This window comes from Nerophis lumbriciformis, linkage group LG07 (genome assembly GCF_033978685.3).
Source record: "Nerophis lumbriciformis linkage group LG07, RoL_Nlum_v2.1, whole genome shotgun sequence".
NCBI classification, from domain to species: Eukaryota; Metazoa; Chordata; class Actinopteri; order Syngnathiformes; family Syngnathidae; genus Nerophis; species Nerophis lumbriciformis.
Genome location: NC_084554.2, coordinates 35,909,098 through 35,932,264, shown reverse-complemented (window position 1 = coordinate 35,932,264; position 23,167 = coordinate 35,909,098). Strand labels below are relative to the sequence as shown.

At 38.4% G+C, this 23,167-nt stretch overlaps 1 protein-coding gene across 2 annotated transcripts in view; it reads right to left on the bottom strand.

Annotated features, from left to right (window-relative positions):
• Positions 1-18,707, bottom strand: part of LOC133609571 (nuclear receptor-binding protein 2) — a 45,618-nt gene extending 26,911 nt beyond the window's left edge. For both annotated transcript variants that reach the window (XM_072913511.1, XM_061965279.1), the window contains exon 1: positions 18,126-18,707. In XM_072913511.1, the coding sequence (XP_072769612.1) occupies positions 18,126-18,245 (120 nt within the window). In that variant the 5' untranslated portion in view covers positions 18,246-18,707. The remainder of the gene's footprint in view (positions 1-18,125) is intronic.
• Between the last annotated feature and the right edge of the window lie 4,460 nt (positions 18,708-23,167).

The following is a 23,167-nucleotide window of genomic DNA, read 5'->3' as shown; positions in this document are numbered from 1 at the left end:
AAAACATTGTGCAAGTATTAAAGTCAGTGGGTGACTGTTCGGATAGGACAACAATTACTCCATATACCGTAATAATAATCATAACAATAATGTAATACTTCAGGCCTTGTTCTGATGGCTGCGTGAAGTAACACCACCAAACATTTAAATTCTGAAGGCATAGTCATTCTTCTATCCCACAGCAGATTTTTGGCAATTTCCGCTTGTGTGGCACAATTCGATTATTTCATCCAAGGCAACGGCTTTGAGGTAATTTATGCATGAGCTGCGTGTGTATGCGCTGGTATTATTGGCCTTCTGGAAAGCTGTTCCCTTATCTGATAGATAAACATCTCAGAGCGAATCACTTTGCTGTTTATTGCAGAGTGGATGTTACTCCTGCAGGCAAGTAGAATGGAAATAAGAGCTAATGTTTTGACAACCAACAAATCAATTGATCAAGTTGTCCATGTTCAAAATGAACACATCCCATTAAGTGGAATATTACAGGGGAGCCCAAATCTGGCCCACCAAGTCGTGTCATTTGGCCCGCCAACGGGTGAATTTCCAAATGAAATACTATTCATAATGACCTTTTTTAGCTCATAAAATCACTGATGGCATGTCTGCAAGGCTAACTAGTTACTATCTATTGAACGTGACGATCTCCACAACCTTATATATGGCTGTGTGGGGCTGTTGCTTTGTGTTTGACTGGTACTTTTCACTTTAGCCCTTGGATGAAAAAAGCTTGGGCACCCCTGGACTAGTAGCTAAATGGAATGCTAATTTAGCCGCTAGTTTATCTCTTTAATGCACAAGTCTATTAGCAAGCAGGAATGTTAATTTAACAAGTAAGTACTTTAGGAACTCGGTTTTCGTACACCCCACTTTTTGTATGATTTCGCTTTCGACGAAAATGTTTGCCAAAATTTTACCCCGGTTTTTCACTGTGTTGGTTATTTATTTTAATATGTACAGTCAAACAATTTGTGTTATCATTTGGTGGAATGGAGTGCCCAAACAAATAAAGTTAAATATTAATTTATGCATTTATTGTATTTTTTTATAGTTTTTTTGCATATCAAACTATAATTATCATCCATACAGAGGTCTACAACAAAGGGTCCGCCACCCCTGGGGGTCCGTAGAGGTATTGCAGGGAGGTCGTGAATACTCTGGCTGATTAGACTTTAAAAAAAAAAAAAATTCAATATCCCTGACGCAATTTTTCAAAAACACTGTAATGTAGTTTAGAAATGAAAGTGTAACGGCCACCCTACATACTGGACTGTAGAGGTTTAAAATAAAATAAATAACACAAATAATTATTCTATTCATGTTAGCATTTAAGTAAGGCTGCAGCTAACGATTATTTTTCTATCGATTAATCTATAGATTATTATTTTTTTCGATTAATCGGTTAATCTATAGATTATTTTTCGATTAATCTATAGATTATTTTTCCTTTTACCGATTATTTTTTTTATTTAAAATGAAGATGAAAAAATAAATGTAGGCCAGTTTTTTCAAAAGGCATGGCTTTTATTTACAAAAAAAAAAAGTATGGCCACTCAATCAACATTGACAACAACATGACAAAATATTCTGCAACAATGTAAACATTTAACAAAATTAAAAGTAGCTTATTTGCTTTTAATGTGCAAATATAAAAGTAAACATCCAGTGCAAATCTTAATATTCTGCAATAGTATAAGCATTTCAAAAGTAAAAGTATTGCTTATTTTGCTTTAAAATGTGCAAAAATAAAGATAAACATCCAATTAAAAAAAGTGCAAAACGGAAATATTCTGTAACAACAGTGTAAACATTTCAACAAAAGTAAAAGTATTGCTTATTTGCTAAAATGTGCAAAAATAAAGATAAACATCCAATACAAAAAAGTGCAAAACGAAATATTCTGTAACAACAGTGTAAACATTTCAACAAAAGTAAAACTTTTGCTTATTTTGCTTAATAACACAACAATGATAGTATGATTAAAGTGAAAGTTAATTGTTCGTTTGTACATAGTATACGTAATTGTTAATGTTGTAAAAGGTATTTGCACAATTAATTAACGTTAGCGTTAAAGAGGAGCGCGTCTTTGTAAACACTGAACAGGCACGCCAAATGCTCCTCTCAGAGCGAAACGGTGCTTTAGTTTATGAATTTACAACGCAGATACAAATGACACATTCATGTTTTTGTGTAATGATGACAACGTATACTCACGCGGACGATTGACTAGTTGATGGTGATGGCAAGAACGCTGCCGTTGTGCTGCTATGATAGGCCATTTCCGCTCGACACAGTGTGCATACAACAACATTATTAGCAGAGGTGGGTAGAGTAGCCAGAAATTGTACTCAAGTAAGAGTACTGTTACTTTAGAGATTTATTACTCAAGTAAAAGTAAGGAGTAGTCACCCAAATATTTACTTGAGTAAAAATAAAAAGTATGTTGTGAAAAAACTACTCAAGTACTGAGTAACATACACACACATATCATATATATATATAAATATACACACACACACACACACACACATATATATATATATATATATATACACATACATTGATATATACAGTATATAATTTATATTTATTTATTTTGCCGTTTTTGTTTACATGTTAAAGGTGTTTTAATGAATATACATGCATGTTTAACACATATAGATTCCTTTCTTTCATGAAGATAAGAATATAAGTTGGTGTATTACCTGATTCTGATGACTTGCATTGATTGTAATCAGGAAGCAGTGCTGGTAACGTCCACGTTTTCAAATGGAGGAGAAAAAAAGTTCCTCCTTTCTGTCTAATACCACATGAAAGTGGTTGTTATTTGGCATCTTATTTGTCCACCTTCCATATTCGTTTTTATACCCTTTACAAGAAATACATTGGCGGCAAACTCCGTAGCTTGCTAGCTTGTTTGCGCTGGCTTTCGGAGACTCTTATTTTGAAAGCGCAGGCGCGATGGAGCGGGACTTTTATTGTGAAGACAGGAACTGTGCAGTCAGTCTTTACGGTTGAAATAAAAAAGGGTCTTTTTTCCTTCACACTTTTGATTGATTGATTGGAACTTTTATTAGTAGATTGCACAGTACAGTGCATATTCCGTACAATTGACCACTAAATGGTAACACCCGAAGTTAGCTCGGAGCCAGTCAGGTCATGTGACCCCTGGCTCTGTTTGATTGGTCCAACGTCACCAGTGACTGCATCTGATTGGTGGAACGAAGTGAAACGTCACCAGTAAGGCAGGCACCATGAAGGTCTGTCTGACAGACCAAAACAAACAAAGCGTGCATTAACAGATCGATAAAAATTAGTAGCGAGTAGCGAGCTGAATGTAGATAAAAGTAGCGGAGTAAAAGTAGCGTTTCTTCTTAGGCCGTTTATTGAAATACTCCCACACTTTTGACGACTTTTGGCGTGCTTTTTCCCCCTCGCTCGCACCGCTCGCATCGTCTGCTTTGCGCTCCGCCATGACGGTAGTGTGACGTAAATATGCGACGCGTCGACGAACAAAAACGTCCTCGACGTATTTACGTAACCGATGACGTCGACTACGTCGACGCGTCGTTTCAGCCCTACATTTAAGGTAGCTAGTAATTAGCGGCACTAGTTTCAGCGACGCTAGCGGCTAGCTAGCGATTAGTGCGCTGGTTGCCAGCTATTAACGCCACTATACTGTATTGTTTAAACATCTTAGATCCCTTTAGGACCAGTTTAATTTAAAACACAATTTTATACAATATATATAAGTAGGCCTATGGGACCACTAGCATGGGTCAGGGAAAATTAATCTGTCTTTTGCAGCTCACTTCTTGACTGGCAATGATTCATAAAACAGGGCGGAATCTTCCGGCTTGGAGAGGAGTTGTGCATTAGTGTCTCATGATTGCGATGCAGACATCCTCAGATGCAGTCAAATTGTGCGTAATGCGCTCTAATGCGTCTTTCGAGTGTTGCGTAGCTTTAAAAAGAATGCAAAGGCCTTCATGGTAGGTGTGGCCACGGTCAATAAGTCATGGCTTGGACAGCTGCAAGGGCAAGGTCCTGCACCGCCCACTAGATGCTGGTGGTGTACAGTACGTGCACTGCATCTAGATTATAAAACTCATATTTATTGGTCCTGAGAAAACCACCTCAGAGCCCCTGGGAGCAGGTGGGGGGAAAAGTCCAAATATCTCCTTTGTAATAAAGTTGAACAACATAAGAATGTGATACCAAGGCAGAAAATGTTGTTACATTCCTTTGCAATCCGTATCTTATTGTTTTTGCACTTTTGGACTTTCCAAAGCGGCTATTTGTTTTGAACACTTCAAACATATATAGGCTTTGAGACATTCCGCACGGACACTGAGGAAACATCCATATGGCAAATGTCCGGCTGCAGTGACAGGAACGTCGCAACAAAAAGCAGCAGGCTCTGTGCCTTAGCTTCTTCGTAAACTTCTTCTGCAGCCAAATAGTGCTCTTAATTTTCCTCTCTTTCACGTCCTTTGACAGAGGGACAGCTGTCAGGGATCTAGGCTCAGTTTTAAGATGTGTAGCGAAGCCAGAGATTGTAGAGGGGTTTTTCTTCATGACTTAAAAAGCATTTGTTTGAGCGCCTCACCTCACAAAAATTTAGCTTTTTTTGTTATCAAAAAGTCAGTTTTTTGAATAATAGGGGACACTTAACAACATGTTTGAATGGAGGCCAATTTGAAGACAGACATAAGTCTCCTTTTTTGGTTGGAATGCAGTATAAGTAAACAGGAAATCAGATTTCAAGGACATCATTTTCAGTCTTTAATGGCATGTAGGACATGTCTGACTAAAGCTAATCTGTGATCCTAATCTGAAGGAACTTCTCACTAGTCAAAAGACATGTTGTGATGAAAGAAGACACACGGATCACCTGGGAAAATTCCCAGCGTCACAGCTTTTAAATGTTGGACATGTAGAAACCGTGAGTAATTAACATTTACAGGCGAGTGCTGCTGTTTTGCATGCTTCCTCCATGCTGAGCAAGGCTTTTTTTAAGTGTCCCGTAGCATCCGCTCAAAAGACAACAGTATGCTGTGTTTTCCAACACATTCATTTGTGTTGCATTTGCTTTGCAAATTGAGCAAGTTGACAGTGAAATATTTCCATACTTTCCATGTTTTCCATGGCTGTGTTGTTGCAGTGGCCATAGCCGTTCTTCTCTTCCTGTTGCTTGTCGATCGCGCTGACTTCAGTTGACTCGCATATATGTTTGTTTCCGCCCGGTAAAAAACACGAGCGGTGACGTCATAAATGATTATTGACAAATGAATTGTCGGCGGAAAATATTATCATTGATGACGACAAATTGTTGCACTAGTGGGAGACAACAGGAAAGCACATATTGCTCCTCTCAGCGAGCAACCAGTGCTGCTGTGGGCCTCTTTCCCACGTACAAGCACTCACAAGCAGCTTTGTATTATTTGGGACATTTGAAAAAGTGAATTTGCAGTTCTAAACATGTTTGTTTAGGGTTTTGTTTTTTTACTTACTTTGTGTCATACAACTAGGTATGGGTACCGTTCACACCTCAACTGACACGGTACCGATTCCCGGTATTCGTTACTGGCACTCGACTGTAACAATTTTCTGTACTTTTGTGTGTGTTAATAAATATTGTTATTTATAGTAAAATGAAATGGTTTCATTGCAAAGTTTAAAAAATAAGTGGATTATGATAACTGCTGTCCAGTCTTGTCTCGTCACATTTCTAAGTCTCATTTGCAGATATGACACTAAGTTGCAAGTTCAAGCTGTTAGATGGCCGTAGTGCATAGTTTTTAGTGTGTTGGTCATTTCGGTATTTGCTGTCAGTTGCGCCCTACAAAGTGGTAGTATTGTAAGTATTGTACTTACTACGCACCAGCTGTTTGATTGTAACGTGCATCTTAGCTGTAGTTTTCATTAAAAAACATTTGAAGGTGTTAAAATCAAAAAGTTAAAATTGCTAGTGCTAATAAGTAGCATGTCAATAGCGAAGCCAATGTATATCAGTATCAAGCCAGCGCTTTTTTTGAAAAATGGAGCACTCCAAAGACATGCACCTGGGGATAGGCTGATTGGCAACACTATATTGGCCCTAGTGTGTGAATGTGAGTGTGAACTTTGTCTGTCTATCTGTGTGTGCATTGTGATGAGGTGGCGACTTGTCCAGGGTGTACCCCGCCTTCCGCCCGTATGCAGCTGAGATAGGCTCCAGCACCCCCCGCGACCCCGTAAGTGACAAGCGGTAGAAAATGCATGGATGGATGGAGCCTTACTTATTTGACGTTAGAGCATTTTTTGTGTCAATGGCTTTGATGGCATTGAAAATTGCAAGATTACCTAGAGGTCATATGGCTGAGTCCGCTCTCAGTGCTGCTGAAGTGATCGACAAGTACTAACGTGCAAAGAGCCAGATAAATCGGCAACTTAGCGTAATGTCACGCACAACCCATGTACCAAATCAGGGCACCGTTAGATTTTACGTGAATCGGGTCCCAGTAGGACTGGCGGGATTCCGTCGGTGCCAAAAAAGTACCGGATTTGGTAACCATCCCTACTTACAACGGTTTTCCTCTCTCCTACAGCGTCTACTAAAATCACATGCAAATGCCTAATGACCAATAATGTAAATCCAGCGATTACATCATTATGCGCCCATGCCACAAATAAATTGCAGTGCGCTGGGGAACTACTGATAAGCATCCATCGCACGCCTCCAAACATCCAACTATATCTAATCTATCTAATCTTAGGTTGGGTTGAACACTTCTTGGCCATAAAAGACAAGCGTGTCAGCACACAAGAATTGTGCCACAAAACAAATAATAAATCTGCTGGAGTGTCCAAGCCTGAGAGTCATGTAACCTGACAACCCACCAATAAAACAGTGGTGGTGGAATGCTTGTAATATTTTGACTTTTTCTTCCACCAACCAATCAGTTTAAATGACAATTTTAAATTGCAAAGGGTATCAAATTATTTGGGGAGTACATCTTTTGACATCCTTCTGGGTACAGTGCACGCTGCTACCATACCTCAAGGGCAGAGCTAAAAATACTGCCATACACTAAAGGGGCCCTATTATGCAAAACCAACTTTTGTTACCTATTGGTACCTGCTGTTGTGCATTTGGGATCTGCATAAGTCCTGAAAATGTGAAATCAAACCATGTAAGCATTGTGGGGATATTTATAAAACAATCTTGCCTTCCCTCATATTTTCTCCAAACGAGCCGTTTGGAATTTGCCCAATTTGTGACATATTCCCCAAGTGTGACGTCAGCAAATATATGGTCGAAATTTACCCGAATAGCTTTGCGCGAGTCCGCCATTGTAGTCAGACGCTGTAGTCAATAAGTTCCATATTTTACGCTGTTCTCTTGTGGGGCAGACTGTCTCGTACATGCACGTGCATCCTCCGTTATTGCCATTTATAATACAAAGTAGCGTATAGTTCAAACTTATATCTGTCAGTAGACTCACTATGTAAGCGCTAAAAACTACAACATGGCTGACAGAGTCGAAGTGTAATCACGTGAATAAGATCGCCCACAAAATGGCACATCCTGAAGAGAGGGTCAGAAAATGCCTTAAAGGGGAACGGCACTTTTTTGGGAATTTTGCCTATTGTTCACAATCATTATGAAAGACATGACGGTGGATGGATTTTTTTTTTTTGCATTCTGAATACAGGTAAAAGCCAGTAAATTAGAATATTTTGAAAAACTTGATTTATTTCAGTAATTGCATTCAAAAGGTGTAACTTGTACATTATATTTATTCATTGCACACAGACTGATGCATTCAAATGTTTATTTTATTTAATTTTGATGATTTGAAGTGGCAACAAATGAAAATCCAAAATTCCGTGTGTCACAAAATTAGAATATTACTTAAGGCTAATACAAAAAAGGGATTTTTAGAAATGTTGGCCAACTGAAAAGTATGAAAATGAAAAATATGAGCATGTACAATACTCAATACTTGGTTGGAGCTCCTTTTGCCTCAATTACGGCGTTAATGCGGCGTGGCATGGAGTCGATGAGTTTCTGGCACTGCTCAGGTGTTATGAGAGCCCAGGTTGCTCTGATAGTGGCCTTCAACTCTTCTGCGTTTTTGGGTCTGGCATTCTGCATCTTCCTTTTCACAATACCCCACAGATTTTCTATGGGGCTAAGGTCAGGGGAGTTGGCGGGCCAATTTAGAACAGAAATACCATGGTCCGTAAACCAGGCACGGGTAGATTTTGCGCTGTGTGCAGGCGCCAAGTCCTGTTGGAACTTGAAATCTCCATCTCCATAGAGCAGGTCAGCAGCAGGAAGCATGAAGTGCTCTAAAACTTGCTGGTAGACGGCTGCGTTGACCCTGGATCTCAGGAAACAGAGTGGACCGACACCAGCAGATGACATGGCACCCCAAACCATCACCCAACCATGCAAATTTTGCATTTCCTTTGGAAATCGAGGTCCCAGAGTCTGGAGGAAGACAGGAGAGGCACAGGATCCACGTTGCCTGAAGTCTAGTGTAAAGTTTCCACCATCAGTGATGGTTTGGGGTGCCATGTCATCTGCTGGTGTCGGTCCACTCTGTTTCCTGAGATCCAGGGTCAACGCAGCCGTCTACCAGCAAGTTTTAGAGCACTTCATGCTTCCTGCTGCTGACCTGCTCTATGGAGATGGAGATTTCAAGTTCCAACAGGACTTGGCGCCTGCACACAGCGCAAAATCTACCCGTGCCTGGTTTACGGACCATGGTATTTCTGTTCTAAATTGGCCCGCCAACTCCCCTGACCTTAGCCCCATAGAAAATCTGTGGGGTATTGTGAAAAGGAAGATGCAGAATGCCAGACCCAAAAACGCAGAAGAGTTGAAGGCCACTATCAGAGCAACCTGGGCTCTCATAACACCTGAGCAGTGCCAGAAACTCATCGACTCCATGCCACGCCGCATTAACGCAGTAATTGAGGCAAAAGGAGCTCCAACCAAGTATTGAGTATTGTACATGCTCATATTTTTCATTTTCATACTTTTCAGTTGGCCAACATTTCTAAAAATCCCTTTTTTGTATTAGCCTTAAGTAATATTCTAATTTTGTGACACACGGAATTTTGGATTTTCATTTGTTGCCACTTCAAATCATCAAAATTAAATGAAATAAACATTTGAATGCATCAGTCTGTGTGCAATGAATAAATATAATGTGCAAGTTACACCTTTTGAATGCAATTACTGAAATAAATCAAGTTTTTCAAAATATTCTAATTTACTGGCTTTTACCTGTATTAAATATATGCGATCAAAAGTCTGCTTACAATGAAGCCAATGGGAACTGCACAAACATCCAAACACCCCATTGAGGTTTTATATACATGATGTAAGTATATTTGTAATGTAGTAACGGGCACATTTATAATAACATTTGATATTTACGTATTTTGCTCATTTTAAGCATATGCGGAGCATTAATTTCAAAAACGCATCACAACAGGGTTTTTTCTTCATCACTGATTATTACTGACTGCAGACTTTATGAGAGCCAACAAACATAATAAAACATCACTTACTGTGCAAGGTCTGCTGTCATTAGAATGCCAACTGCTAGGATGTTCATATAGTCCCATTTAGGTGAAGAATGTCTCATAATCCTCACAAAAAGGGTTTGAGGGCTGAGGGGACCAAGTGTCTTTTCATGTCATTCTGGCCATTTTCGGGTTCTAAATGACTGTCAACGTGTACCAACTTGCCAAAATACCTACTCAGACGTGTTCTGTACAGCTGAGATGCATGATTTATGATCTACAATAAACTTACAGAGAGCAAGGAGGCGAGAAAAACAGCAAACCACTCGATGATGTAAACATAGGGACACACGGGAGTGATCACGGCGCCGCTATAAATAGTTTGTCTGCGTTAGCGCTTTTAATAACAATATCACTAATACTTGGTTATTATTCAAGTCACTAAATGTAAATGGAGTATTGTTGGCGCTTTTTGGATGGTTATTTATTGGGTTTTATGGGCGAAATAGTGAAGCTCCCATTGGTTTCGCTGTAAGCGGACTTTTATTTACACTTAAATAAAAAAAATCCATCCATTGTCATGTCTTTCACAATGATTGTGAACGATAGGCAAAAAAAAAAAAAAAAAGTGCACTTCCCCTTTAAGAATGGTCTATAAAACATCATCTATGCAATATTTTGACCTAAGAACCATCATTACACGTTACGTAGAGCACAAGGAAATGTTTTAAATGTAGAAAAAAATCATAATATGAATATAAGGAAATATGAAAAGCTGTTTAACTTGCAGGAATGTGACACATGGATGTTTGTGCTTGTGTCAAACCACCCTTTCAGATCAGTTCACCACGAAAATACATTCCCATGCAAATTGAGCAACAAACTAAAAAAAGTTATGATCTTGACACATTTGTTACCGTCATGTGACGTAATTCCAGAATGTTTCCTTTCTAAAAGCTCTACAACTGACTCAGGGTTTTTTTGTCATGCAGTCATAGCAACTGTTTGATTTCCTGTGGAATCACATTTAAAAAATCAACAACAAAAAACAAAAAAAACATTGCAGGTCCGTTCTACTGCTTCGTAACACTGACAGAAAAAAAGTGCCTTCCTTTACAGCCACTAAGATTAAGCCGGCAACTAAACCATGTGACGTGTGTTTATTTTAATGCCCCAGCTCAATAACAAATCAAGCGGCGCATAATCTGCCTGAACTATGACACACTGACTTACATGTATTTACTGGCTGTCTTCTGCTAGGCAATCCACTGCAGGCTTGTCGAGCGTGAAGAGAGCAAGATTTAGATGGTGACTAATATTGCAGGTTTTGCATTTATATCAGAGCGCCTATTGCTTTATATATTTGTTAAAAGTAAATGCCAGTAGCAATCCCTATGTACGCTACATTACGGTAGTTTAAAAAAATTACATGTTGGAATTGAATGCGTCCAATGAGATTGCTCTGATGCCGCTGACAACCAGCATCTTTGGCATTGTGTAATCCTTGTATTTGTGCTTTTTTTTTACATGCAAGCGCACACAATTTATCGTGTTTCAAAAAGCGCTGTAGCAAGCAGAAATGCTAATTACAAAGGAGTCACATGATCTAATGACCCGGTGAAACCCACAGCTCTTATTGATGCGCAAAGCAGGGGGTGACTGGGAATAATGGAAACGCTATAGAGTAGTTAGATAATCAATGGGTGGAAGAGCAGCAGGCAGGACTTGTGAAAGGCAGAGCGTCCTTTACAGTCAGGTGACGGTGGAAGAGGCAAAGGAGTGTAAGCGAGAGATAACCTTCATGTTACAAATTTTATCTGCAGCTGCCCGCTTTACAATCGCTGAGCTGTCCAAGGCCTTGCGCTCTGATAACGAATGGTCTTTTTCAAATAACTTATTTTTGCTTCGTCAAGGTGCACAGGACAGCAAGAGTATTGAATTCAAATTGTAGCTAGCAGGAAAGTAGATCAACACAATTGCTTTAAGGCTTGCAAAGAAGATTTAATGGGGAATTCATACTGAGCTAGCAAAGATATTTTCGAAAAAGACAATTGATTGTGTTTTCCGAAACATTAAAGGTTTCAACAACTTTAACATTCGTGTTATCTGAAAACGTCTAAGACTTCTACAAACTTATCGTACCTGTTTTTGGAAACGGCAAAGACAGTTTGTCTTTTCAACGAAGCTAACCTAGGAATTTTTGTGATAGGAAGATTTTTCAGTCCTCAACATTGAAGAAAACAACAATATTTTTCAGAAAAATTATTTCAAATAGCTTAAAGTACATGTTTTCTGAAACATCTAACACAATGAGTCTTCCGCAAACCTAAAATAGGAGAATTTTGGAAATGTTATACTTCAAAGAACGTATTGCACCAATTTTTGGAAACGTCAAAGATAGTGAAAGGTTTTCTGAAAAAATAGGCCCTTTTCCACCGCAGGAACTTTTTCAGGAACTTCCCCAATTTACCCAGGTAAATAAAGATCCCCTGTGTTTCCACCAAAAACTACCCGGGAACAATTAGTTCTTCTGGGAACCTTTCGGAGTTCCTCCCAGCTAGGTGGGACTTTTCCAAGTGACCAGGAACCTTTTCGGGGGCGGGCTGTTCTGTCGAATGCTGATTAGTTGAACACAGTTGGGGGCGTTCCAGAAACTTCTCTTTCAAACTCACAACCGCCATTGAAATATACTTGTTTATTTTTTATTTCTTGTGTATTTCTATTACAACAAAATTGACACCGGAGAGAAAGAAGAACGAAAGGAGCTTACAAAATGCAGGGACTTTTGTGGGGCATCTTCGTGCTACAGAATGCTGATCAGTGAAACTATTTTCCAGTGTTTTTTACTTAGCCAAAGTCTTAAAACTATATCCAGTTTATAGTAGTTTATTATTTTTACACACTTTATTTCTATACGCGAAGCTACGAGAAGTGGACGGACTCTTTTAAACGTATTTAGGAGTATGAAGCCGCACTTGAAGCGGGGACGTCAGCTGTTTGCTAATCTGACTTTGTTGGATAAGTGTAAAAAAAGGAGGCAGCACATGAGTGGAACAAAGGTAAATAGTTAAATATTTACTTTATTACATGTTTTAAAAGTCCATTTGTGTAGTTATTAGCCTTAACTCGAGTGAACTGAATGCTAATGCTAACAATCTAACGCTAAAGCCGATGTGTTCGTGTTGTCTGCGTGATATAAACTCTGACATTTATTATCTATATATTGTTATTTACAGATAAACACTGACATTTATTATTTATATATTGGTATTTGCAGCTGAAATGGACCAAAAGGAATCGCCTAAACCTCATAAATTCATTATTTACTGAGGAGACGACTTTCTGACTTTTGAACATTGCGGACAAAAGCCTGACGTTCTATTAACAATTCGGTATACATTATTTTATAAATATTCTCGCTTTGTACATGATTGCTTTGTATTTCATTTACTTGCTTTTTAGTGAAAGAACTGTGACCTAATATTGTCTGTTTATTCACATGGTATCAGTATAGAAATATAGTAAACCACTCCTCCATACGTCATCAGCCTGATTTGTATAAACTACCCTGAACTGTAAAATGCAGTGGAAACACAAACCACAGGTTCCAGGAACCAAAGGGGGAAAGGGCCTATTGAGGACAACAATAAGATGCAATTTTTCAAAAATATTAATTCAACACTTAATGTATGTGTTTTCTGAAACATCAAAAACAATTAGTCTTGAGCGAACACAAGAAATGTGTTTCTTCAATTAACTTAGGGTACAGGTTTTCAAAAACGTTAGACTTAAAAAAATGTATGGTTCCAGATTCCAGAAACCTCGACATTAATGAAGCTTTTTTTTTTAAATTCTTAGGACAACAAGAATATATGTGTTCTGGGAAACCATAGAGACATCAATTAACTTAATGTACGTGTTGAACATGTTTTGACTTCAATAAATATACCATATGTTGTTTTCTGAAACATCGGAAACAATTAGTCTTCAGCGAACCTAACATATGTGATTTGGTAAATGTGATACTTTACAGAACTTATTGAACCATTTTTTGGAAAATTTAAGATAATTTTGTGTTTAAAAAAAAAATGGAGGACAACAATAATATGGGATTTTACTAAAATAGTAACTCAATGAACTTAATGTATGTGTTTTCTGAAAACAAAAAAACACTTAGTCTTAAGGGAACTAACAAACATGTTTTCTGAAACATTGAAGCCTTAAATCAGGAGTGTCAAAATCATTTTAGATCTGGGGCCACATGGAGAAAAATCTACTCCCAAGTGGGCCGGACTGGTGAAATCACGGCACGATAACTTAAAAAATAAAGACAACTTCAGGTTGTTTTCTTTGTTTAAAAATATAACAAGCACATTCTGAAAATGTATAAATCATAATGTTGTTGAGGTTTTTTACACTTACATGTTGCGGTTAATAGTGTTCTATCTTTATTTGTCGTTATTTATACTATCTGAATAAATTATCTGATAATGTTCATCAGTCAACTCATTGGTATTCATTTTCAATCTATCAAGATACAAAAATTATATCAAAATACGGGATGTTATTGATGTAGTTTGCTCATTTTCCTCGACTGGTGCACTAACATCATGTGGTTTATTTTGCACATATGTAGCATCACCTACAAAGATACAAAGAATTGCTATTGTGACATCTAGAGGACACATTTACAACAGCGGTTTCTTTAATTCAAAAATTGCGGCTCATTTTTATACTTAGCAAACTCAAACTTATCAAAAACCTGTTCGTGGGCCGTACGTTTGACACCCCTGCCTTAAATTAACCTAACGTATGGGTTTTTGATAAGGTTAGGTTAGTAAAAAAAATATTGCACCAGTTTTCAGAAACGTCAAAGATAAAGAAGTGTTTTCCGAAAAAATGAGGACAAGAAGAAGAAACGTGTTATAGGAAACAATAGAGACTTTAACGTAAAAACTTTTTTGACAACGTCAACATAATTTTTGTTCAACAACGAAATGTGTTTTCAGAAGCTAACATAAAACAAACTGTCTTTACTTAACTTCCTTTGGGAATTTTCAAAACGAGATTTGAATCTTCAAATAACCAAATATAATGTATGCATTAGGTTATTTCAGTTTAGTTCAGTTTCAGTTTATTTCGAACATGCATACGATACAATGTAATGCATCACACAATTCCAGTTGTTTCATTACAGCACGTCCGAAAAAGAGTAGGAAGAAGCACAGCTTATTTAATCCTACCCCTTTTCATACCATAGCAATTTTATCCAATTTCGTTGTTCTCTGTAACAGAACAGTGAACAAATAAATAATAAATAAATAATATACCATAGTAAGCAAACAAATATTAAATACATAAATAATCTGTCTCAATAAAAAAAAATTAAAAAGGAGAAAACAAAGGGTTCAAGATGTTCATCATAATTCTTGTTCTGTGTACTTTGTGAACACTTGTAGTTTGAACTGTCTCTTAAACTGAATAATATTGGTGCTTTGTTTGATTTCTTTGGTTAATCCGTTCCATAATTGAATCCCACATACTGATATACTAAAGGTTTTAAGTGTTGTACAAGCATACAGATGTTTTCAATTAGATTTTCCTCTTAGGTTATATTTCTCCTCTTTTGTTGAGAAGAATTGTTGTACATTCTTGGCTAGCAGGTTATAGTTTGCTTTATACATAATTTTAGCTGTTTGCAAATGCACCAAATCGTTCAATTTCAATAATTGTGATTTAATGAATAAAGGTTTGGTATGTTCTCTATATCCAACATTATGTATTATTCTAATCGATCTTTTTTGTAACACCGTTAGTGAACAAAGCGCACATTTGTAGTTGTTTCCCCATATTTCTGCACAATAACTCAGATATGGTAACAATATGGAAGGATTTTTGGTCTAGAACATGTTTTGCTTTATTCATTATTGATGTGTTTCTTGTTACTTTATGTCCAGTGTTGGCGCTAGAAATTTTCAAAATGGGGTCCCAGGGACCCCATCAAGTCATAAAAATGGGGTCCCACAGTAAATTTTTGGGGTCCCACTTTTTTGTAACCGTTTTGAAAACAAATGATAAATGTATGCATTATCCTATTGTATCTCACATTCTATATTGTGTTTAGGAAAACGGTTGACATAAACTTTACTTCATTCATTAAAAAAAAGAATACAAAAGAAAACACATTTTTATGCATATGAAAATGTATTCAGTTATAAACATTAATTAACTTTCTTCTTTCCTTCATGGATTTAAACTTTACCGCTGCCGGTATTTTTTTCTATATTTTTATTTAATAAGTTGTAGGTGTATTTATTTCAGTAGAAAAGTGTAAGAAGTTTTTTGCTTGGGTCATGAAATGATGATAATGGTGTGCCAGGGCATACATGCATATGACAAATTGAATTGATTATTCTCACCTGTATGTTGATCATCAGTCGTTTAAAAACCGCCACATCTACACTTTCATGGCAAATAATGCCAACAAACTTAGCATTTTGCAAGTTAGTTTCAATGTCATTTAATACAGTGGCACTCAATGCCTCGAGCATTTCATCTCTGGCTTTGTGATGGCCATAAGCTGTATTTTCCCTTTAAGAATGGCGGTATGTGGGGTGAGTGACGTGTGTAAGTGAGTGGGCAAGTTAGGAGAGGGAGCGCGAGCATGTTCAGGAGTGTTAATAGCATGGTGGATGGCCGCTTGGCTTTGTGGAAAACATAAATAAAGAGTTGTAACGAATCGACGGCCTCGTCATTCCGAACAAAGAGTGGAACTGTAGGGAGCCAAATTGGATGGTGTTTCTTGGTGCCTTGTGAGGTTGGATCTTTGAAAATCAGTGCACCCAGTCGTAAAGGTGTTCTTTTTCTTAGCCCGTTTACATGGCGTGCAAAACATATTTTCATCGTCGTGAGTGAGCCATTTGCTGAAAAGTGGCTCCTGAAGCCACTTTTCATTGAAACTTCGCTTCTTGGGTTTATTGCTCGCCATGACGAAAACAATAACACGAAGGCTATCGACATACGTGCCAACCCTCGCGATTTTCCCGGGAGACTCCCGAATTTCAGTGCTCCTCCCGAAAATCTCCCGGGGCAACCATTCTCCCGATTTCCACCCGGACAACAATATTGGGGGCGTGCCTTAAAGGCACTGCCTTTAGCGTCCTCTCTCACCTGAAAAGGAGACTATTATATATGTCTTCGTTATCCATAGGTTTATCTATAACCCATAAAGTAGGCAGGCACGGAGCTATTTCTCAGCGTGTGTTTATTCCAGCCGGCACGTTAATACACTGACACACAACATCCGGATTCCCATCATGCATTGCTTCAAAACTACAGCAAGTAGTAATGTCCAAAAACATAACAGAGACGAAGCAGAAGAACGAAGAAGAGACATGGCGATGACGAGTAAGAAGAAGAAGTACGCTTGCAAGTTCCAAAATGATTGGAAAAAATAATTTCAGTTCATCCAGGACAGCTCAAAGGGGATGGGTTATGCTGCCTGCAAATTTTATAGATCAGACTTCTCCATTGAACACGGTAGCCGAACAAATATACTCATTCATGAACGGATTATTTATATATATATTAGGGCTGTGAATCTTTGGGTGTACCACGATTCGATTCATTATCGATTCTTGGGGTCACGATTCGATTCAAAATCGATTTTTTTTTTCTTCAATTCAACACGATTCTCGATTAAAAAACTATTTTTTCCCCCGATTCAAAAGGATTCTCTATTCATTCATACATAGGATTTCAGCAGGATCTACCCCAGTCTACTGACATGCAAGCAGAGTAGTAGATTTTTGTAAAAAGCTTTTATAATTGTAAAGGACAATGTTTTATCAACTGATTGCAATAATGTAAATTTGTTTTAACTATTGAATGAACCAAAAATATGACTTATTTTATCTTTGTGAAAATATTGGACACAGTGTGTTCTCAAGCTTATGAGATGCGATGCAAGTGTAAGCCACTGTGACACTATTGTTTTTTTGTTGTTTTAATAAATGTAAAAAATGTCTAATGATAATGTCAATGAGGTATTTTTAATCACTGCTATGTTGAAATTGTAACTAATATTGATACTGTTGTTGATAATATTAATTTTTGTTTCACTACTTTTGGTTTGTTCTGTGTTGTGTTTGTGTCTCCTCTCAATTGCTCTCTTTATTGCAGTTCTGAGTGTTGCTGGGTCGGGTTTGGTTTTGGAATTGGATTGCATTGTTATGGTATTGCTGAGTATTGTTTTGTTGGATTGATTAATTAAATAATAATAATAAAAATAATAATTAAAAAAAAAAGTTGATTTTTTTAAAAATGAGAAGCGCTTCTGAATCGCACGAGGGAATCGCGATTCGAATTCAAATCGATTTTTTCCCACACCCCTTATATATATGAATTGAAAATATATACACAATTGATAATGCATGTTAAATACCTTTATAATGGTGTCAATCAATAATGAGCGTTATTACTTTGGCAATGCTTATATTGGATGTCATTAGATTGAGCACTGAAAAAAAAGTGGACCTAATGTTTATGTACCCCAGTCACGTACGTGGAAAGATGCACGTCCGTAGTAGACACGCCCACCATACCTGCTCTTTGCGCTTCTGCCAGCGTCCACAGGGGCTCTCCTCCAGGATCTCGCTCTCATCCTCGCTCTCCTCCTCTTTTCCTTCCGATCCCGATTTCCTCTCCGGGACGGACATCGTCATTTTTCAGGCTGTTCGGTGACAAAGTGCAGCCCCCTCTTCCGCCCGCAGTATCACCACGAGCACCGACGCGTTCTTGCCTTGTTTTACTGCCGCGGAGGCGGGATGAAGCCCCACGGGACGACGCTGTAGCCGGCGTGACGCTCAAAACATCTCAATGGGGAAAATAAAGATGTAATACTTAGGTTGTCTTCCTGGTAAAGAGAGACGCCACACCTCCTTTAAGATAAAAAGCACACCAGATGGTCGCAACTCGCTAGCTAGGAATTAAATACTCAAGTCAGGCTGCTAAACCCTCGCGCCTAACTCGCCGTAGGCGGTCCACGCAAGGCGGGTTCGACGTGGAAAGCTCCCCGGTCAATGCGGTAGCTCCATGGCTCGCTGGTTTTTATGGAGGATGATTTATGGTCCTAGCCGATAGGTGCGAAGCTCCGTGTGTGTGTGTGTGTGTGTGTGTGTGTGTGTGTGTGTAAGCGTGTCTGGGAGTGTGTGCGTGTGTGTGTGTGTGTGTGTGTGTGTGTGTGTGTGTGTGTGTGTGAGTCTCTGTCCAAGCCAGCACCGTGTGTGTGCTCGGAGGGGGTAGGAGGATCGATACCAATATCAATACCAATCGATACCAGAAAAACGAAACATTTTTTTTAGTTACTATTACTAATATATATGTGTTCTATTGTTCATAATGTTACACATTTGATTATATTTTTACATGTAGATGCACGCAAGTGCTTTGGGGGCAAAAAGTCCAAAGTATTTTTTTTATTTAATTATTTTGCATAATCAACTGATTGTGGGGGTATTTAGAAAACAATCTTGCTTTCCCTTATATTTTCTCCAAACGAGCCGTTTGGAATTTGCCCAATTTGTGACATTTTCCCCAAGTGTGACGTCAGCAGATAACTCCATATATATCAGGCCTGGGGGATTATTTTGACTCGGGATCGAGCCAAATTAGAGGGGGAAAATGTGTCTAGGAGCCGGTATATCTATTTTAAGGAACACTAATACAAAAACTCACAATGTCTGGTTGAATGCTAAAAACGTTATGACAGACCACCTGAAAAAACGGAATGGAATTTTAAATGTTTTTACTGAATTAGACACCCATAATGTACATGAAAATAAAGAATGTGGGATTTAGGGGATATGTTTATTGGCAATACTAAAATTGGCCCTAGTGTGTGAATGTGAGTGTGAATGTTGTCTGTCTATCTGTGTTGGCCCTGTGATGAGATGGCGACTTGTCCAGGGTGTGCACCGCCTTCGGCCCGAATGCAGCTGAGATAGGCTCCAGAACCCCCCCCCCCCACCCCCACCCCCACCCCTGCGACACCGAAAGGGACAAGCAGTAGAAAATGGATGGATGGAACTTGATTTTGCTACTGTAAGGGGATACTTGTATTACTTTATTTCTCTTGTTGCAATACAAATACAAATATATGTAGGTTTCTTGATATTTTTTGCTTCCATAAAATCCTTATTGTGTGTAATTATGCTTTGATTATTATAATAATCAAAAATGAAAGGCAAAAAACATTCAAAGATCTGTTTAAAAATTACGTAAAATATCGGTATTATTAATACTGGACTTGCATCTACTTGTTATCGGATTGATACTCAAATGTGCAGTATCGTCTGTGTGAGAGTGAACAGATGGCGTACAGTTACCGTAATAGCATTAAATGAACGCGCCTGCAAATACTGGTTGCGATTGCAACGACACGCAACCGGCTTACTGCGTGTCAAGATTGTAACGGAAAACCGGAGTTATGACATTTTAAAACGTAATCACTTATTTTTTTATGTCAGAGCAAACTGTAACGCGTGTTTCAGTTTGAGTTGTGGTCTTCTTGAGAAGGATTACGGTAGTAGTGCAGTCAAATTGAGGCCAGCACAACTCTAGTCTGCCATCTGCTGGTTTTACTCTTTGAGAAAAAAAAAAGTGCTTTTCAAAGATCTCAAAGAATCTTCTTTATTGCTCAGTTCCACCATACATGCAAGACATAAATACACAAAATATGATTTCATTTCAAAGCCAGCACATGAAAAATGTATATTGATTATGTCATCTTGTTGACCCAACTAAGCTAAATGAGAAAGTCAGGGTGTTGTGAAAAAGCTCTGATGCAAGCGTGCATCATGTTGCTGCTCTATTTCCATGTTTAATTCACTTCAACGTGTGAAATATTCTGCTCGTCTTGATGACTATTGAATCATCCGCTTTTGAGTGGGTGCAAATAGAAGCCATATGTCGTAATCACACATGTGTGTTGTAATCACCCATTCCCTCTATATTTACCACCTCTATATTTATAGTGAGGGAGGTGAGGCCTCACTCTTGACAGTTCACTCTCACTGTTAATAAGATTTGTTCTTGACACAAGGTGCTCGTCAATGCACCGAGAGACAAAATCGTTCTTCAAAAATGGGCGCTTTTTTTCCCCCGAAACATCTGCAATTAAAGATTAAGGTGAAAACTGTAAACCACTCATTTTTAAACTCATTCTCATTCCAAGACAGTCTGACTCATTGTGAGGTGAAAGTTGAATTGCAAAGTTCATAAATACATCTCTTAATGCATCGCTTAACACAAAATGAGTAAGGAATATAAACACCAAACATATTTTGGGCCACCCTGCATGTGATACGCATGGATGATCATGTGTGTGACAACCAAGCCCGGATAAAATGTGACGACCAACCACAGCTGGTATTATTTGCCAGCATCAAGTCTAACAACCATTTTACTTGTTAGCTAGCTAATACCAATCTAAACTGACGTTAATTTTTTTTTTCTACAAACACTGATGAGCTGAATATTTTACATTTTCTTACACAAAAAATACAAAAAGTCTTACTCTGTGCAGCCCTTTGAGACACTTGTGATTTAGGGCTATATAAATAAACATTGATTGATTGATACTCTAGAAAAGACTATGTAGGTGAGCCTTATACCTATTTTGTAAATTCCCATAAAATAATTGTAAAATACATAATGTATCCGATTGGCCCTGCGATGAGGTGGCGACTTGTCCAGGGTGTACCCCGCCTTCCGCCCGATTGTAGCTGAGATAGGCTCCAGCGCCCCCCGCGACCCCAAAGGGAATAAGCGGTAGAAAATGGATGGAAATGGATGGATAATGTATCCGACAAACAGGCCCGTTCTTCCCGAATTGGCAAACTTTAAGTGAAAAATGACAAGACTCCACACAGATGAAACAGATTTTTTTTAATGAATCAACCTTACATAAATGGTCAGCAAAGCCGAGTTAGATTGTCGCATAAAAGCTGTTACACTTGCAATATGAGATTCACGCAACACACTACTTTTAAGATTTGTTAGCATCTTGTTTGACATTACACCTGTTTTTTTGCGTGTTTGTATCACATTTGCACGGCTAAAAGTGTCAGACCTCCGGTGTTGTAGTTCATTTGTTTGCAGTTCTCCTGCCTGGTCGTCACCATTTCCTTAAATTAGAGGGTAAAAACCATGAGATTAATAACAACAATTGTTCTTGAAGGCCCGCTTGCTAAAATGACCTGAGCAGATATGCACCACATGGACAAAAGTATTGGGATATTGTTAGAGGACTATTTATCCACCTATGGGCGGAGTGAACTAAACTGTACATGAGCATTATGTTCGAGGACATGACATGAATGTACCCTGTGTTTCCTATTCCTTGCAAAACACACACATTGAATCTCATTTAGGTTCTGGAAGAAGAGGTACCAGGAACGAGACGAAGGGACAAGCATGTTAACTTTCAGTTTGATCCCTGTCAAGGTGTTGCAGCCAAGATGGACAAAAGCGTGAGAGGCGGGCGACCATTTTAGAGATTGCTTTTAGTTAGCTCGGTTCCATCTACCAGCGCCGGTGTTACTATGGTTTGTACTTACCCCTTCTTTGTCGAAGAAATTGTTCAACTTAAATTCTAGTCACTTCTCATCACTTTGGACAGCCGTAGAACTAAAGAATCTGGGTGGACTATTCCCCCCTAAAAGGGAGGGTCCTAATGATATCTACAGCAGTGTTTTTCAACCTTTTTTGAGCCGAGGCACATTTTTTGCGTTGAAAAAATCTGGAGGCACACCACCAGCAGAAATCATAAACTCAGTTGACAGTAAAAAGTCGTTGTCGCAATTGTTGGATATGACTTTAAACCATAACCAGGCATGCATCACTATAGCTCTTGTTTCAAAGTAGGTGTACTATCACCACCTGTCACATCACACCATGACTTATTTGGAGTGTTTTGGTGTTTTCATGTGTGTAGTTTTTTGTCTTGCGCTCCTATTTTGGTGGCTTTTTCTCTTTTTTTGGTATTTTCCTGTAGCAGTTTCATTCCTTCCTTTGAGCGATATTTCCCGAATCTACTTTGTTTTAGCAATCAAGAATACTTCAGTTGTTTTTATCCTTCTTTGTGGGGACATTGTTGATTGTCATGTCATGTTCGGATGTACATTGTGGAAGCCGTCTTTGCTCCACAGTAAGTCTTTGCTGTCGTCCAGTATTCTGTTTTTGTTTACTTTGTAGCCAGTTCAGTTTTAGTTTCGTTCTGCGTAGCCTTCCCTAAGCTTCAATGCCTTTTCTTAGGGACACTCACCTTTTGTTTATTTTTGGTTTAAGCATAAGACACCTTTTTACCTGCACACTGCCTCCCGCTGTTTCCGACATTTACAAAGCAATTATCTACCTGCTGCCACCTACTGATTTGGAAGAGTATTACACGGTTTCTCTGCCGAGCTCTAGACGGCACCAACACTCAACAACAACACATCATTTGCAGACTATAATTACTGGTTTGCAAAAAATGTTTTTAATCCAAATAGGTGAAATTAGATAATCTCCCACAGCACACCAGACAAAAAAACACTGATCTACAGGATGTGTTTGTGTAAATATTTTGTGGGGAATTTATGTATTT